We start from the raw sequence: 18,197 nt of genomic DNA, 5'->3' as shown, positions 1-18,197 counted from the left end.
GTTACATAACCCCGGCAAGAAAGAACACGCTGTGAACACTCTCTCTCTCTCACTCAAACACACATACAAACACACACACTACTGCTCTACATTATTGATGTCCTTCAGTAGACCTCCATATTCTGTCCATGCATGGTTGCGACACAGCATCCAGTGTTATTTCACTAGCAAATGGGGAAAAAAGCCTGGTGTGATGCAGCGTGTTATGGAAAAAACTAATGAAATGTTAGCAGATTAAGAGTGGACGCGCGGTGAGATGCACCCGCAGCATTCCGCCTTCGATATCAAATCTCCACGAGCGCTAACCATCTTTTCCAAGGCGACTCTCTCGTTGCCATTTGTTAGCAAGGGATTTGTTCCAGCCATGACTGATGCAAGTAATAAACAAACTCCCTTCTCTCACATAAACACACACACACACACGGGCAAAGAGCTTTACGCTTCACCATCGCTAATCAAATTGCCTTGGTTTTCTGTTTTTCGCTCAATCCACCGTAAGATCAGATGGTTAGCCGTTAGGCGACTGTCTAGGAATCACACAAGGGGAAAAACACGATGGCGGCAGTGGTGGCGAGTCATAAAAAAAACAAAATTGCGTCTAATTTTGTTTTGTCATCAGAAACACTAATTTTGTTTACAAGCTGTAAAGCAGCTTTAGCCATAGTCCTATTTTCTACCGATTTTATTTTTGTAAATTCCCCCCCCCCCGTGCTCCATGCTTCATCCATAATCCTTTCGTCCGTCTCAATCCTTTCAAAGTATGACCCCACATCACAGACAGATATCCACCAGGCTGCACCATCATAGCTAGTGGACAGTGGTGGAACACGTTTACAGTGCATTACATACTGTAGCTACCGCTATACAGGTGCTGGTCATAAAATTAGAATATCATCAAAAAGTTGATTTATTTCAGTAATTCCATTCCAAAAGTGAAACTTGTATATTATATTAATTCATTACACAGACTGATTTCTAATGTTTATTTCTTTTAATTGTGATGATTATAACTGACAACTAATGAAAATCCCAAATTCAGTATCTCAGAAAATTAGAATATTACTTAAGACAAATACAAAAACAATATTTTTAGAAATGTTGGCCAAATGAAAAGTATGAACATGAAAAGTATGAGCATGTACAGCACAATACTTAGTTGGGGCTCCTTTTGCCTGAATTACTGCAGCAATGCGCCGTAGCATGGAGTCGATCAGTCTGTGGCACTGCTCAGGTGTTATGAGAGCCCAGGTTGCTCTGATATTGGCCTTCAGCTCTTCTGCATTGTTGGGTCTAGCGTATCGCATCTTCCTCTTCACAATACCCCATAGATTTTCTATAGGGTTAAGGTCAGACGAGTTTGCTGGCCAATTAAGAAAAGGGATACCGTGGTCCTTAAACCAGGTACTGGTAGCTTTGGCACTGTGTGCAGGTGCCAAGTCCTGTTGGAAAATGAAATCTGCATCTCCATAAAGTTGGTCAGCAGCAGGAAGCATGAAGTGCTCTAAAACTTCCTGGTAGACGGCTGCGTTGACTTTGGACCTCAGAAAACACAGTGGACCAACATCAGCAGATGACATGGCACCCCAAACCATCACTGACTGTGGAAACTTTACACTGGACTTCAAGCAATGTGGATTCTGTGCCTCTCCTCTCTTCCTCCAGACTCTGGGACCTTGATTTCCAAAGGAAATGCAAAATGTACTTTCATCAGAGAACATAACTCAGCAGCAGTCCTTTTTGTCTTTACCCCAGATGAGACGCTTCTGACGTTGTCTTGTTCAAGAGTGGCTTGACACAGGGAATTCGACAGCTGAAACCCATGTCTTGCATTCGTCTGTGCGTGGTGGTTCTTGAAGCACTGACTCCAGCTGCAGTCCACTCTTTGTGAATCTCCCCCACATTTTTGAATGGGTTTTGTTACACAACCCTCTCCAGGGTGTGGTTATCCCTATTGCTTGTACACTTTTTTCTACCACATCTTTTCCTTCCCTTCGTCTCTCTATTAATGTGCTTGGACACAGAGCTCTGTGAACAGCCAGCCTCTTTAGCAATTACCTTTTGTGTCTTGCCCTCCATGTGCACGGTGTCAATGGTCATCTTTTGGACAGCTGTCAAGTCAGCAGTCATCCCCATTATTGTGTAGCCTACAGAACTAGACTGAGAGACCATTTAAAGGCCTTTGCAGGTGTTTTGGGTTAATTAGCTGATTAGACTGTGGCACCAGGTGTCTTCAATATTGAACCTTTTCACAATATTTTCTGAGATACTGAATTTGGGTTTTCATTAGTTGTCAGTTATAATTATCAAAATGAAAAGAAATAAACACTTGAAATATATCAGTCTGTGTGGAATGAATTTATACATAATAAAAGTTTTTTAATGGAATTACTGAAATGAATCCACTTTTTGATGATATTCACATTTTATGACCAGCACCTGTATCTAGTTGGGTACTTAATAATGGACTGCTCACTCTTTCAGGTAACTTCCAGTGAAACGTTTACATTTGTTCCAAACTGGATAGTTTGGGTCCGGTATGATTACTGACAAAGTATATTCAAGCATTAATTAACTAAATAATGGACTAGGAGCTGTGGTATGTGGCCAATACCATGGCTAACACCTGTTAGGCATGATGATTCACAATGTGCCTGGATGGCAATTAGACCTGGGATATTGGCCATATACCAGAAACCAGCCAATCAGCATTTAGAATTCTTACCACCTGGTTCTCAGTACATTTGTAACCAATTTTAATAGCAATAAGGTACGTCTGGGGTTTATATTTAAAGACCGGTATTCGCCCAAAACATCCCAAAAGACAAATTGTATTTTTCAGTAATTACCAGCTTTACATTATATGTTCTATTTCATTGAAATCCAGAACCGCGGGTCAGTTAAAGAATGTAATACATGTTGAATAGTTGCTTCCGCTGAGTGACTGGTTGGCATGGTTACAATGCTAAATGCCGAATAGAATTTAAGAGCAGTCTGGTCCAAATCAGTCCCTGCTAACTAGCACACGTCCATTGTCATTCATTCATTCGTAATGTACTGATATCATCTTATAGCTTGTAGGCTAAGCATATAATACACAGGTTGGTTACCCTGAGTTCTCCTTTTCTGGCACAATGACACAGAGGATTCATCGATACCTAACAGTATAACTAGAACACACTTATCAGCCTGGTGCAATGTAATTGTTCCCTTGAGCAAGTGACTTTTATGTGACTTTGTGTGACGGCTTCCCATCCTCCTGTCTGTCTTCCCAGGCCCCCCCTCTCCGCCCAAAGACCTGGTCTACACCCTCAAGCAGTCCACCCTGATCCTGGAATGGGCGGCGCCAGCCGACGCGGGTGGCCGAGGGGACCTGACTTACAGCGTGGGCTGCCGGCGGTGCGCGGCGATGCGGTGCGAGCCGTGCGGCGCCAGCGTGGGCTTCGTGCCCCAGCAGTCGGGCCTGAGTGAGCGCACGGTCACCGTGGTCAACCTCGCGTCCGACTCGAACTACACATTCACCGTGGAGGCCCTCAACGGAGTTTCCGAACTGCTGCCCAGCAAGCGCTTCTTCGCACAGGTCAACGTGTCCACCAGCCTGCCAGGTCAGTGGGAGTTGGGTGTGCGCACGCGCACACTACCGACGCTTTACCTTCAAATCATTAACAACAGACACCGAGAACGTCAACACATGCTCCTTGGCGCCAGCTAAAAGACCACCACTGTGGCGGCGGAGGGATCTGATTTGAATCAGCAGCCTCCATGAAGCCAATAGTCAGAGGGGTCCCTGTCAACCATACCACACAGAAATGAAATGAGTTTGCGCAACTGTGAAAATAGCAGCTTCCTCCCCAACTTGCCCAGTTTCACTCTCTGGACAGATCTACATATGTGGTGACTGTTGTTTGTTTCACTTGTTTGCATTGGCCTGCTGATTACTTGCAAACATCGGAAGAGATGTTGAGTTTGCGTGCTGAGAGGGAAGAGGAAATCTAAGCCCTCGATGTGAAAGCGCGTTTCGCTCTCTAATCCTTAATTAGTGGAAGCAAATGGAATGCATTATGAATGGAATTTGTATTAATGCAAATTTGGGAAGGAAACGCCAGCCCTTTCAATGAACCATGCTGGGGCAGACCAAAATTGGGAGCAGCCAAACACACACACCCAGACACACAGGAAGTAATTAAGGAGCGTTAACATGATGGCTTCATCACACCATTCTTTTGTAAATGTGTTGGGCTATGTGGGCGTGTTATTCTGAGCTTGCAAGTTTGAGCCTGTGTGAAAGTATGTGTGTGTGTGTGTGTGTTCGTGTTTCAGTGATCTAAGGGCTGACCAACTAAAATGTGGGTATTGTATAAGTGCAACATCTGGCCCCATTGGCCACATAGCATGATGGAGGGGCGGGACTTGCAGAACAGCTGGCATGCATGCCCGGAGGACTGGACAGCACCGTTAACCACTAAAGGAATGTCACAATTTTCACAGATGAATGCTAAATCTTAATCACCGAATGGTCTGTACCTGAATATTTCCAAACGTTCACTCAGTCAACCTGAATTCTACACTTGTGTGAGAGAAATCAAAGTAAGCACAAGGAAACTGGAAAAAACACTGAACAAACACCACACTGTGAGAACAAACACACACACTCTAATGGGGCGTAGAGACAGATCCACAGTGACAAGCGCACAAAGCCACTCAAAAGCCAGGCAAATGGTGGACACCTTTGCTTTCTCAGATCTGTTCCGATAAAACGCGTCAGTTGTCAGTGCCAGGCGGTGTTTAAGGGGAACTCTTGAACACCTGAAAGAGACGTGGAGAACACTTGAACGCCTTAACACTTTGAACCGCTTAACCGCCGTACCTGAAGAGCTGACGACGTGTATGCCAAATGGACTCCGGAGACGTTGCCACCTCACCTGTCTTCAGTGCCACGCAGCTAGTCTCGCTCTCCATCTTCCTCTTTTCCACCCCCTGATCTCCCCATTTGTCTCCTCCCTCTCTCTCTCACAATCTGACTCCCTCCATCTATGGCTTTCTCCCTTTCTCTCGTGCCACTCTCCTTGCTCTTTTCTTTCTCATTCCTCTCGCTGACCTAACACCCCTCCCTCTCTTTTTCTACTTCCCTCTCTCAACCAGCTCTGCTAATTCACACATAAATCTCTTAGGTCCAGAGAAGGGACTCTTTTCTCATTGTGTGTCTGAGTGCCCGCTGCCCTGTGGGCCTTCATACATTAAGAAGCAGAGACGTTATAAAAACGCTGCCATTTTACGCCCCACGCATATTTTAAGCTAATCCACTCAGTACAGAGCGGCTCCCGCTAGTCAGCCTATGAACTATAAATCTTTCACCAGCTAACAAGCTGTGTGGAGACTGGAGTGGCCTCTCTCTCTGTCTCTCTCTCTCTGTCTCTCTCTCTCTGTCTCTCTCTCTCTGTCTCTCTCTCTCTCTCTCTCTCTCTGTCTCTGTCTCTGTCTCTCTCTCTCTGTCTCTCTCTCTCTGTCTCTGTCCCTCTCTGTCTCCCCGATGCCTTGTCATTGCTGAGTTGATGTACTGCAGTGCTATTATGGGCTGTTAGCAGCCATGTCCTTCTATTTGTTTTGTTGCCGTGGGGATTAAGTGGGTCGGAGAGTGTCTTTGCCATGGAGACAGACTGAGAGGCAGGCTTTACAAATTGGAGCGGTTTCCGTTTTCAAAGGGGCGCGTTTGGGTACTTACGTGTTCATAAGACTATACATCCTGTACCTCCCGAGCAGGTCGTGGCACCTTATTTGGGAAAGACGGCGTTAAAGTAACGGCTGGAATGGAATGAATGGGACCGTGTCAAACGTAATTAATTTCCACGGGCTTAAAACCATCATCACCCTCGCTTGCTGCCACCACTGTTAATACAATACGATGTGATTGGCCACGCGGCGAATGATAACACCGCTGTGCACCCATTTGTCCAGCACCTGCTGCCGAGGGAATACGGGAATAACTGCCAACGGCCCGTCGGGTTTTGTTTGGCAACGCGTGTTTGAAGGACTGCGCCATTGGCACACCTCTCCTCCAACAAAGCGTGAACCACCCCGCCGCCCCCCACCCCCGCCGCCCCCCACCCCCGCCGCGCTCATCTCCCTCGGAAGGTTAAGTGCGCCGACGCACTCGGCGCATCCTTATACATTGTGCCGCGAGAAAATATATATATTTAAAAAAGGTGACCTTTATGAATACCGTCTAAGTGACTTTGAGCAAAGCCGTCTCCTCTCCCCTTTTTGGTGTCCCCGTGTCTCTCTCGGCCGTCCCTCCCTCTCTGGCGTGCGGATAGGGCACACTGGGCCGGACTGTGCCTGGTTAAGCCTGTTAGCTGGAGGTGGGGACGCCACACTCTGGCCTCGCCGGCTCCTCTAATCCTAAACGGGGGTTATTTATCCTGCAGGCTACGCCTCCTACTGAGACAGAGTGTCGTTCAAAGCACACTCTCAGTAAAAGGCTGTGCACTAGCTGAGGACTGGGGAGAGGTGGAAGGAGGTCGGACCCCTGTAGAGGCTCAGAAGCGAAGGAATCTGTACACACGCGTACACACACACACACACACACACACACACACACACACACACACACACTACCCTGACGGAAAGGATTTCCCCTGGATGGAGGGAGGAAGGGACACAGGGTTTATCGGTACCCTACAGGCCCCCGTGGGGAGGTCGGAACGGGGGGCAAGGAGAGGAAGGCAGTTCAATGAGGCCTCACCTCCTTGTCCCCCGATCTACTCTTGGGAGCCTTTACCTCGCTGCGGATTGGGGGGGGGGGGGGGGGGGGGGGGGGGTCGGCGGGGGTCGGAGGGGAGTACGCGGCATTGAGCTTTCATCGCGCACGTGCCGTTTCAAGAGAATGTCAAGTCTGTTTGTATTGTACGTCGCAGATGAGATCGAGTATGCCCCCCCCCAATCCCCCAGCCTCACAACGGTGCCCTCTCCAGTTGCTGATCCCCCCCCAGTGGCTTGTTTAAAGCCCTTTGGATGAAGGGGAGAGGAAGTGGGGGGGATTGACATTTGAATATCTTCAGAGGGTTTATTTGGCCTGCTTTAGATGCCCTGGTCCCTGCAGAGAGGCACCGGGAAAAGGGGGAGCGGGGGAGGGAATAGGGAGGTTGGGTGAGAAGGGAGCGGAGGTAAGGCTGGAACAGGGGCACGCCCCGAGCGCCGTCCGGTGCAACCAGAAAACGTCCGCTCATGTGGTACCGTCGACCCAGCTTCCGTGTAAACCCGGACACGGGGACTCCGCTCAGGTGTTTCGTTGATGTCTGCTGTTTTAGTTTCAGTAGGAGGTGGAGGGGGGAGAATGGAGGAGGTGAGTGGGATGACAGCTGGAGAGGATGGAAAAGATATTAGAACGAGGCGAACAGTCTGGGGGGGGTAGAATGTGAATGAGATGCTGCATGCGGTAGTGCACCAACACGTTCTGTTAAGCCAGGCGGTTCTGTTAAGCCAGGCGGTTCTGTTAAGCCAGGCGGTTCTGTTAAGCCAGGCGTAGGTTCGCACCGCATTTCGATTCTGTTTTTTAAAATTATTTTGGGATGAGCAGATTTTTTGGAAGTGAGTGTACTGTTTATTTCCGCATCGGCATGTGGAAGGTACCAATTTTGTGATACTTCTTCATCTATGACCTTACCATCGTCACCTTCCAGACAGAGTACGTCTGATTTTGTCTCCCTGCCACTGGAATTCTAAGGATGCCTGTTTCTTTGGAACCCCCACCTTCTCTCTGTTTGAGAGGAAGCCAACGCACGCCGGAGAGCGCATTCCCAAGCCAACAACCACAATCGAGCTCACAGGTTCCCGACCTAACACTAGGAGTCGCTGGGCCATGCTGAGGCCATGCTGAGCCAATTTCACCATCCTCTGCTGCACCGCCAGACCCCCGCTACGTGTCGTCCAGGGGACCCCAACCTCGGGCTGCAACACCGTATCTGAACTGCAGGGCGGTGACCCGCTCAGAGGGAAATACTTTCAAATGGGAATAATTGTTTGGGTCCCCAGTAGTCTGGTAAAACCTAAAGTGGGATGTGTGTGTGTGTTTGCCAGCCAAGCCTTCTGGGTCCTCTAATGAGAACTGATGGGCTAGGTGAGGCTTCAGCGACCACCAAAGGAATTGAGTCATCAAGAAACTTTTCATGACTGAGGCCCGGCCACTTACAGCGCTTTGTCAACCGGTGATGAGAATTTTAATTGGTTAGCTGGGCTGATAATTGGGTTGTAGGAGTACATTCATTCAGTGTTTGCAATGTATAGAAATAGATGTTTAGGTTTTTAGTGTTCAGTTAGACACACAAATACACACACACACACACAGCTTACATGGAAACATACAGAATCGCAGACCGGCATACAGACAGTATAGAGAGACGAATACACTTGGTTAATCAGGGTACTGATTGGGCTGGACTGCACAGTGACTCAGCCTTTCGGAGGGAGGGAGGGAGGGGACAGCGAGAGGGAGAGCTGGATAGAGAGGTGAAAACGTGTCTTTCATCAGCATGAAAGGAGAGGAAATTTAAAGAAAGTGGTTTCTTTCATTCCTCCCTACTCTCTCCGCTCTCATTTTCTCTGTTGAGATCTTCTTTGTGAAGCTGTCAAGTGTGTGTGAGTGCAGGCGTGCGTGTGTGTACACAAGTTTGTGTGTGTGTGTGTGTGTGTGTCAGGTGGTTTGTCGAAAGCTTGAACTGTCTGCCTCCTGCTGGTCCGTCAGACACACAACGTTGACAGGCCTCTCATCACTTCCATCACACTGAGGTCTAACACACATGTGAAGCCCGTATGGTGAGAGGTGCGTGCGTGTGCACATTTAAGCCGGCATGTGCGCGCACGTCTTCCTTGACTGCATGTCTTGTCAGACTGTGTGAACTTGTGTCGCCACTGTCAATCACCTAGTGGCAGGCCTTCCTCTTCCGTGCGTGTGCGTGCGTGTGCGTGCGTGTGCGTGCGTGTGCGTGCGTGTGTACGCGCACGCGCGTCCCACCGCAGGCACAGGCTTGCATGCCTTGCAGCGACTGTCGCATTATGGGATGTATGGATTAAGACAGCGAACGATCCACACATCCAGAAATCCCTGGATGATGATAGCAACTTGTGCTCCCCTGCATAGAGAGATCCAGTCACTGACAGACTCTATTCAGCAACTGTTCCATCTGAAACACCAGCCGGGAGTCTGCTCTGAGAAACCTTTTTGGGTTGAACCAAGTTCAGTTGATTAGGACAGACTACAAGTTTCTCCTTAAAACAGAAGACATCACAACATTATTATAGCCATGGCATTATTGTGTTGCATTAAATAAAATAAAAAAATGAAATGATTATTGCTATGTACCACAAGAAAGTTTAATAGGAATGGTTTTGAGAGTTATAGATGAGCTGGTCGAGAGGACTTTGTTTAAATTCTTGTTTCTTTCTGTCATCCGTTCGTCCAACCAGGCATTTGTTAATCGCTGCCACCATCCATTTAAACTCCTCCATCCATTTATTGTCATCCATCAACCATCCTTCCATCTTCTATCCCTCCTTATCCGTCATCTATCCCTCCACCCGTCCACCCATAGGCTAACACATTTAATCACTCTGTCAATCACCTGCTTCTCTCTTTGTCACACACTGTAGTGCTTGCGTATACACACACACACACACACACACACACACACACACCAACACACACAGGAGCCCCCACAGTCTATAATCATGCACTTTAGATGGAAATGTATCTGTGGCAGGTGAATAATCTCCCCTCCTGCTCTCTTCACAAATAGAATACTATGTCAGATGTGTGTTTTCTCTTAGAACACAAATCACACACAAACAACCTCTCTCTCACTCTCTTGTGCATGCACACTTTCTGACTCTATCTCTCACACACACACACACACTCACGGGGGATCATATGAATGATAATAGCCAAAGATAATACCCGCCTATCTCTCTGCCCAACCTTTTGAACGAGGAGCTTCTGCAATATCCTCTCCCCTCCTCCTCTCTTCTATTTTGGGTCGCCAGCGCAGCAGTGTAATTGGGAGGGTTTTATCTGGGCCGGGCCGACAGTCAGGGCGGCGATAGGGCCAGATCACACAAGACGTGGGGGGGGATTTCCTGCCAGATAACGCCCCACCGCCGGGCCAGCTGATTAAAAGCGGGTGGGCCGCTGCCAGATAGTGAGCCCAGGGCTGGGCAACAACCGTGTGCCGGAAAAATCATTATCACACTTCTGTCTGTGTCTCACCCCGATTTGAGGCCGAAAGGGGTCTCTCTTTCTCACGGCGTGGGCATTATTTGGGATTTAAAAGGTGCCGTTGGAGGCGGGGACTGCTGATGGAGAGAGGCGCACTGGGGGGGGGGGGAATTCACAGGCATTACTATTCTACAGGTGGGAACAGCCACACTATGCATGTACTCTCATTCCAAGGTTACCATCCCAACATATCAGTGTTAGTGCCACTGTTCTGAGCTTTCAGACACACACACAGACCTCTGTAGCCCTCCACTCCCATTCATCCATTCATGGATCAACCCAGTGTCTAGATGTTCAGAGTGAAGCTCCTCCCCAATGACAGCCACGATCACTTCGCCGCCCATGATCGGCTGAGACACGTTCGCTCCATCGCTCATGTCTCGCCTTGAACGTAAACACACGCACACAATAGGAGACTCACAAAACACATGTGAGAGAGAGAGAGAACAAAGACATCCCTGCATGGTGAGATGGATGTATTCATCGCAGGGCTGTGGGGAGGAATTGTCCCAAGAGAAAAGAAACTGAATGGAGAGGTAGAGCGAGAGAATGGAGGAAGAGAGACACAAAGAGGAGGGGCATCCTCACCCGCTCTCATTTCTCAGGGAGAGGGGGTGGGTCTTTAGCTACACGCCTGTCTGTAGCTATAGCGAGCAATGACTGTGTCTAGATGGAGGCCATTTTGTGCCAAACTGCATTCTTTACCTGCAATAGAGCTGCCACCAGATGGCTTTCTTTATCAACACAACGCAACTTATTTCTTCCAACCGTACCATCGTTTCTTTCTTCACACTGTCATTCAAGGTAACTGTGTAGGGCATTTTGTGCCAGCCCACTTACCTGACTGCTTCCTTAATGTTATCGTATCTTTACACTGCACATACCTCTGCCAGAACGAAGCTGCCACGTACCTTCATTGCCTTCCACGCCATAAAAGGGATTTGTTACTATCAAATGGGACTGTCTGCCGCTCTCTCTTCCTCTTAAAGTCTGTGGTTTGTAGAGTTCATTTGTTTGGCTAACTTTGTGGTCTGGGCGACAGAAGGGTCAAGGCCATATCCTCTGGGCTTTTGCTTACCGAAGACCAGCCTCACCACAGCCTATTTAGATTGTCCCTTTCGGCATCACTGTTCGCGCACGGTCACACACGCGCACAGTCGCACAAGCACACGGTCTCACACACACACAGTGGGGTCCAAACTACATAGGAAGCATGTGTGTCTTGGTGGTGTACACTATAGAATGAGTTGTTTGGGCATCCTTCTACGTAGTTTAGCAGATGTTGCACTGTATAATGCTTTCCGTGTGTTCACTTTCCCAGTATTCTTTCTCTGTTCTAGCACATTTAGTGCCCCCCCCCCCCTTAGAGAGCATTAGTGTATTTTAAAACTCCCGACTGTACCACCTCCATGCTTGGCTATGCGTCCTCAGGTAGGATTCTGTCAGAGGGAGTTTTGCTGGGAGTTTAGAGCAGCATCTCATGCATTATTCATTACAGTGAAATAGCAAACAAATAGCCTAGAGTTGTAGAAGGGAGAGTAAGTTGACACTATTCCTACTCTAGTGAATCTAATACGCGCTCTAAGTAGGGCCCCTCGCTCTTCTCCTCGCTGTCTCGTCTGCTCTCCGGATCCCACTCTCACCGTCTTCCCCACATTGTCTCGCGCTCCCTGTCTCGCGCTCCCTGTCTCGCGCTCCCTGTCTCGCGCTCCCTGTCTCGCGCTCCCTGTCTCGCGCTCCCTGTCTCGCGCTCCCTGTCTCGCGCTCCCTGTCTCGCGCTCCCTGTCTCGCGCTCCTCCTTTCTCTCACCCTGAATGTGTCTGCTATGTGAGCCTATGCTTGCCTGTGTGTGTGTGTTTGTTTACAGAAAGGTGTATATATGCTTCAGTGTCTAAGCTGGTTCACTTCCAGTAATCCTTTAAAGTTATTGACCTGTAATCTGCTGAGGCTCTTCTGGGTGGAGAGCTGGTAATGCTCTGCCTCTCAATGAGATGAGGGGGTGGGGATTAGATACAACACACACACACACACACACACACAAATGAATGCCTGCACCGCACACCCAGCTGAAACGCACATACATTCAGGTACACGCTTGAATGCGCATACATATAGACACACTCAAAGGGATTTATTTTATCAGCTGTTTTTCTGTCATTTGCCAGTCCATTTCTCTGTATTGTTGGATCGTTGAGCTGCCACCCGTGACTGGAACTGACCCGGCTGTTGGAGGGAGGCCCGTGTGCAGTCCTTGTTAGGACAGGGGCCCATCTGAATGACGGAGCCTTCCTTTGTTCCTGAACACAGGCTTCACATTTAACCGTCTTAACGGGAACCAGGTGTAAAAATAAGTGACCTTGTGGGACCGTTTCAACAGTCCCAGTGAGGTAAATGGCTCAGGTTTAAGAGACTATTCACACCACAGTAATTGTCGAGACAACAATCCAATTTACATAATATTACCATAATATGTGAATACAATTTTCTATTCACGCTAGCAACGATTCACTATTGCTGCGCGGTCCGGCGCTACATATACGCGAGCAGCGTTTTCTCCAGACCCTTGACCTGGAAGTCATATAAACCCACTGACAATGTTGTTTACCTGGTAACTGCCATGGCCCTCTGTGGAACTGCTGGTACTGGTGATGGTGGAACTGCTGGTACTGGTGATGGTGGAACTGCTGGTACTGGTGATGGTGGAACTGTTTTGGTGCTACCAGACTTCCTACATGGTTCATTCCACTCCAGTACACATTGAGCATGATGTTGTCGGCAGACCTCACTAGCCACGTGGCCTCTGAAAATGATGTGTGACAGTTGTATTTCCCAAGGGAACGAGTCTATATGTAAATGCTACAGTTACAATTGAGTTTGGGGTTAGTGGTTAAGATTAGGTTTTTGTGGTCTTAAGGTCAAAGCCCCTTTCTTTGGTACACGTACTGTAGCAGCATGGGTTTTAATCTGTCCCACCGCCCTTTCAGCAAAAACTCTTTCCCCCCTATCCTGTCTAATGAAACAGAAAACAGAGTAAAAATTACAGAAATCCAAACACAGAATTCACTTATTGTGGATCAATGTGGGAGAGGGTGAAAAAGAGGCTAGGAAAGAAATCTAATGAAAAGCACATACTGAAACCCACCTCAGGAGATGGACTAAAAGTACACAGTGATTAAATGACAATTAATACCCGCTGACTCTTTGCTGCTCATTACCAAGATATTAATTGTGATAATAACATGAGACTTCAACCACAATGGTCTTTGACTGACAATGAAAGGGTTCCATTTAAAATTTGACTGGCATCTAATTTTGCTTTACCATGTTTATCACTTCTTAATTATAGCTTAGATGTAGGCAACACTGTTCAGAACACCAGCCATAACTGAGGTCTAAACGTTTTCAAATTCAGCTCAAGGAGAATGACCAGTGACAAAGTATTCTTACATTTTGAATTTTCTTAAAGGATGAAGGAATACCTTTTTACAATATTCGTTGTAATTATATGCTTAGTTTCTTCCCTTGTTTTATGCACTTAATTCCTATCCAATTGGTAAAATCCAGCATCTCCATGGATTTTATTAAGTCTTAAACTGAAGTTCTGAGCAGGCTTGAGTCTCTGGCAGAGGCAGAAAACTTCTCCACCCATCCTTCAGCCATCAATACAAAAACGCCTCTTCATCCAGATCTTTATGGATTGGCTGTCAGATCCTGACTCCTGTCAGAGCACGTCTTCACCACCCACATCATGTAACTTTGATCAGTTTGATGAAGTCGTCCAAGACAGACCTTTTGATTTATTTATTCTGGTGATTAAAGTTTTAGTAACTTTTCACACACAACACAAAAAAGAACGTTGAGAACAACCAAGACAAACACAGCCAACACCACATAACGCGATACGAAAAGCTTGAGGCCGTGATAAATAAATAAGTGAAATATTAAAAAAAGAGATTGGGCCAAAACAAAGGGCACAAAGGTGCAGGGAATCAGAGGAGCTTCCTGGTGTCGGCTGTAGCATTACGACGGAGGACGTCCCCACCTGCACCGCCAACTTTGGTGTGTTTGATAAATAAGTCATGTAAAAAGTAATACTCTTCTATCCTTCACTTTCCATCCCTCTGTCTCTGTCTCTCTGCCTGTCCTCTGTCTAGCGCCCTCTCTGGTGAGTGAGTTGCGTGCGGAGAAGATTGAGCAGCGTAGCGTGACCCTGGTGTGGAGAGAGCCTGGCTACCCCAACAGCAGCCGCACCGAGTACGAGATCAAATATTACGAAAAGGTAACGCGTCAACCCCCGAAAAACCATCACTGTGTACGGTCACCTGCGTCATATTTCAGCCGTCAGCACATCGTGTGCCAGACCATTGAGGAACCCCACTAGCGATTTGGCTCTGGCGTGTTGCGGTTTGCCTCAACTCCACCGTGTAACACTTTCCTGAACTTTCCATGACTCCTCCATGCCGTCATACTGCCTCTGAACCGTACTTGTTCACACCCTTCACCCAACAAACTTGTTCTTTGAACATTCCTCCGTTTCTGTTTCATTTTTGTTCATCCTGTTATCTCCATTCACCACATCCCCCTCTGAACCCTGCCATCCTCTCTCTCTCCCTCCCTCTCCCTCCCTCCCTCTGTCTCTCTCTCTCCCTCCCTCTGTCTCTCTCTCTCCCTCCCTCTGTCTCTCTCTCTCCCTCCCTCTGTCTCTCTCTCTCCCTCCCTCTGTCTCTCTCTCTCCCTCCCTCTGTCTCTCTCTCTCCCTCCCTCTGTCTCTCTCTCTCCCTCCCTCTGTCTCTCTCTCTCCCTCCCTCTGTCTCTCTCTCTCCCTCCCTCTGTCTCTCTCTCTCCCTCCCTCTGTCTCTCTCTCTCCCTCCCTCTGTCTCTCTCTCTCCCTCCCTCTGTCTCTCTCTCTCCCTCCCTCTGTCTCTCTCTCTCCCTCCCTCTGTCTCTCTCTCTCCCTCCCTCTGTCTCTCTCTCTCCCTCCCTCTGTCTCTCTCTCTCTCTCTCTCCCTCTGTCTCTTTCTCTCTCTCTCTCTCCCTCCCTCTGTCTCTCTCTCTCCCTCCCTCTGTCTCTCTCTCTCCCTCCCTCTGTCTCTCTCTCTCCCTCCCTCTCTCTCTCTCTCTCTCTCTCTCTCTCTCTCCCTCTGTCTCTTTCTCTCTCTCTCTCTCTCTCTCTCCCTCTGTCTCTTTCTCTCTCTCTCCCTCCCTCTGTCTCTCTTTCTCTCTCTCTCCCTCCCTCTCTCCCTCTGTCTCTTTCTCTCACCTTGCCAACTCTGATCAACGGTCTCCACGGGGACCCTCATTATGCCTGTCAATCTTCCACTGTGCGCGCCCTCATCTCTTCTTTCTTCATGAGAAGTATATTCATGCACACGTACGACCGCATTAAAGAGCACGCGCCTTTAAATCCCCATTAGTGCACCAGGGCAAGCAGACAGCCCCCATCCACCTGCATCATCTGACTCACTCCGAGACGGGACTTCACATCTTCAGGTTTTGGCTACCTCTATGATTTATGACAGGATTGGCGAGTTCCCTTCCACATGTTGCTCTGATCAAAAAGGTTAATCTCTCTGCCCAAACCGCTAGAATCCAATTTTTAAGTCACATGTAAATCTGCTTTCGAATAAATCCTCCCTGGACACGCCGCCCCGCATAATCTGTTAAAGACGAGCGTGGACCTCGCTCCCAATCAGCAAACTGAAGGATGGCGGAAGGGTGTGGCCAGTGGTGGTCAAGGGGTGTGGTCTGCTGCCGTCCTTGCACACGTCTTGCCACAGCATGGGTTCAAACAGGACACACTACTCTGCCTGCCAGAGGGAGGGAGGGGGGGGGGGGGGGGGGGGGGGGCTTCAGTGAACGTCTCTCAAACTCTCATTCCTGCCCCCACCCATCCAGGAGCAGAAGGACAAGAGCTACTCCACGGTCAAGACGGCCTCCACCCGCATCAGTGTCAACAACCTGAAACCGGGCACCACCTACGTCTTCCTCATCCGCCCGTTCTCCACCCCGCCGCCCCCCTCCTCCCTCCTCTCCTCCTCTTCCTCCTCCCCCTCTCCCATCGACTACGGAGGCTACAGCCCTCCCCTGGAGCTACAGACGCTTGGCGAACGTGAGTGTGCCCCGTTTCTCTTCCTTTTCCTCGCGCTCAGCTCCAAGGCCGCCAGGCAGGTTGGGGTAGGGGGACGTGTGGGCGTCGGGCCGGCCCACACAAAGATGCACCCGGGCTGTTAAACTGTGTGTGTGTTGTGTGGGGAGGGGGGGGGGGTACGCGCAAAGCTCCAGGATTTTGAAATTGAGCTGCGAAATGGCTCTTGTTTTATTTGCAGGCTCAATATTGTGATGTGTGCATGCCAGGGTTCTAAACTGCGCATGTGTGCGCGTGCGTGTGTTGGGTCCACAGTGGCGCTGGCGTCCAGTGAGCAGAACCCCGTGGTCATTATCGTGGTGGTGTCCGTGGCTGCGCTCGTCATGCTGCTGTCCATGGGCGTGGGGCTGCTCATCTGGAGGAGGTACGGATGTGTCCCACTGACCGCTGTACACACGGGGGACACTGTCCTCTATCACCCAGCTTCTAGACCTAGCCCCTAATGCCTAACCCTCATTCCAACCCCGAACGTGACCTTCACCCTGAACTTAATGGCTAAAGAAAAAAAAGTAATGGAGACTGAAAATGTCCCTGTCTTTCGCATTTTTCTGATTTATCTGCAGTTTGGGGAATCTGTTGACTGTAAAAATACACTAACACACACAATAGGCAATAGCACATTATCATACAGACCAGTGGCTGTTCTTGCTTTTATGGCTCCCTGGGCAAACCCATAGTTAAGTGCCCCCCATAAATATAAAATAAAAAAAGTAACAAAGACAAATAGAAAACAAATTGTAGTATATAAATACAAATAAAAAAGATAAATTCATTTTTACACTCTCACCCTATTACTAAAAAATACACAAATAAAACTAAACTGCACAAAGCATAGATCCTGGACAGTGCCAGAGGGTGCTCCAAAATCAGAAGTGACCCTGAATTAACACTGAAATACAGTATACAAGTCTGACACCCTAAATACATGTGTTGCACAATTTATGAAACTTACAGAATAAGAATCAAATGAACCATACAACCTCCTTGGCTAATTCTAGGCATAAGACTCCCCAAAAGAGTCTTATCACAAAAAGACAAAAATATCAGCACAAAATAGACTTATTTTAAGTCTGCCTACAGGATTGGAAATTCTGCTTACTGATCTCAGGACCAATTCAAGACAATAACAGAAATCCATTATGATGTTAACTCAATGAAAGTTAACCAAGTCAATATTGTGCTAGTTAGGTTCTAATCGTTTGCTGCAGGCTACACACATTATCATGATAAAACTGAAATTATATGTTACGTAAGCTTGTTGGACAGAACTGAATATAGTCGCCCTATGTGTAATAGCATAGCATGTAACATTGGCTAACAAACATGTGATACTAGCCTATTTCATAACATGCATAATATTATACTCATAACTAGATGACATACCTGCATACCTTTATCTTTTAGGCGTATCGTCTTTCCTCTATTTCCTAAACTGGGCATCTGATGACTTAGACATTTTCTTATCTTTTTCTGTTGATTTGGGACTCAAGCATCAGTACAGTACAGTGAAACTATATATTCGTAGTATTATCAATGAATTGTGTTATATTTGGTATTATTTTGTAGTGTGACTGATTTTAGTAATTGCATTAGTAGGCCAACTGTACAAAGTTAGAGATGCACTATTTGATAATTTCCCTGCTCCCCCTACCTCAGACTTCCAGTGAGGAGACTTCTGAGGCAGTAATCTGCCTAGTTTACAGACTAGAATCAAGGTGCCTACTCAGACAAGGGTAATGGACCCACAGTCCCACACCGTGACATTTACGTGACGTGAAAATGAGCGAT

At 47.9% G+C, this 18,197-nt stretch overlaps 1 protein-coding gene across 1 annotated transcript in view; it reads left to right on the top strand.

Moving 5' to 3' along the window:
- The window catches only part of LOC105027920 (ephrin type-A receptor 7), a 127,235-nt gene that overhangs the window by 80,175 nt on the left and 28,863 nt on the right, over window positions 1-18,197 (top strand). The window contains exons 5-8 of the mRNA XM_020050466.2: window positions 3,273-3,602; window positions 14,419-14,543; window positions 16,160-16,373; window positions 16,665-16,773. Of these exons, the coding sequence (XP_019906025.1) occupies window positions 3,273-3,602; window positions 14,419-14,543; window positions 16,160-16,373; window positions 16,665-16,773 (778 nt within the window). The remainder of the gene's footprint in view (window positions 1-3,272; window positions 3,603-14,418; window positions 14,544-16,159; window positions 16,374-16,664; window positions 16,774-18,197) is intronic.

The sequence above is a fragment of the Esox lucius genome, chromosome 10, assembly GCF_011004845.1.
Source record: "Esox lucius isolate fEsoLuc1 chromosome 10, fEsoLuc1.pri, whole genome shotgun sequence".
Taxonomy (NCBI): Eukaryota; Metazoa; Chordata; class Actinopteri; order Esociformes; family Esocidae; genus Esox; species Esox lucius.
This window is presented reverse-complemented; position numbering and strand designations above follow the sequence as displayed.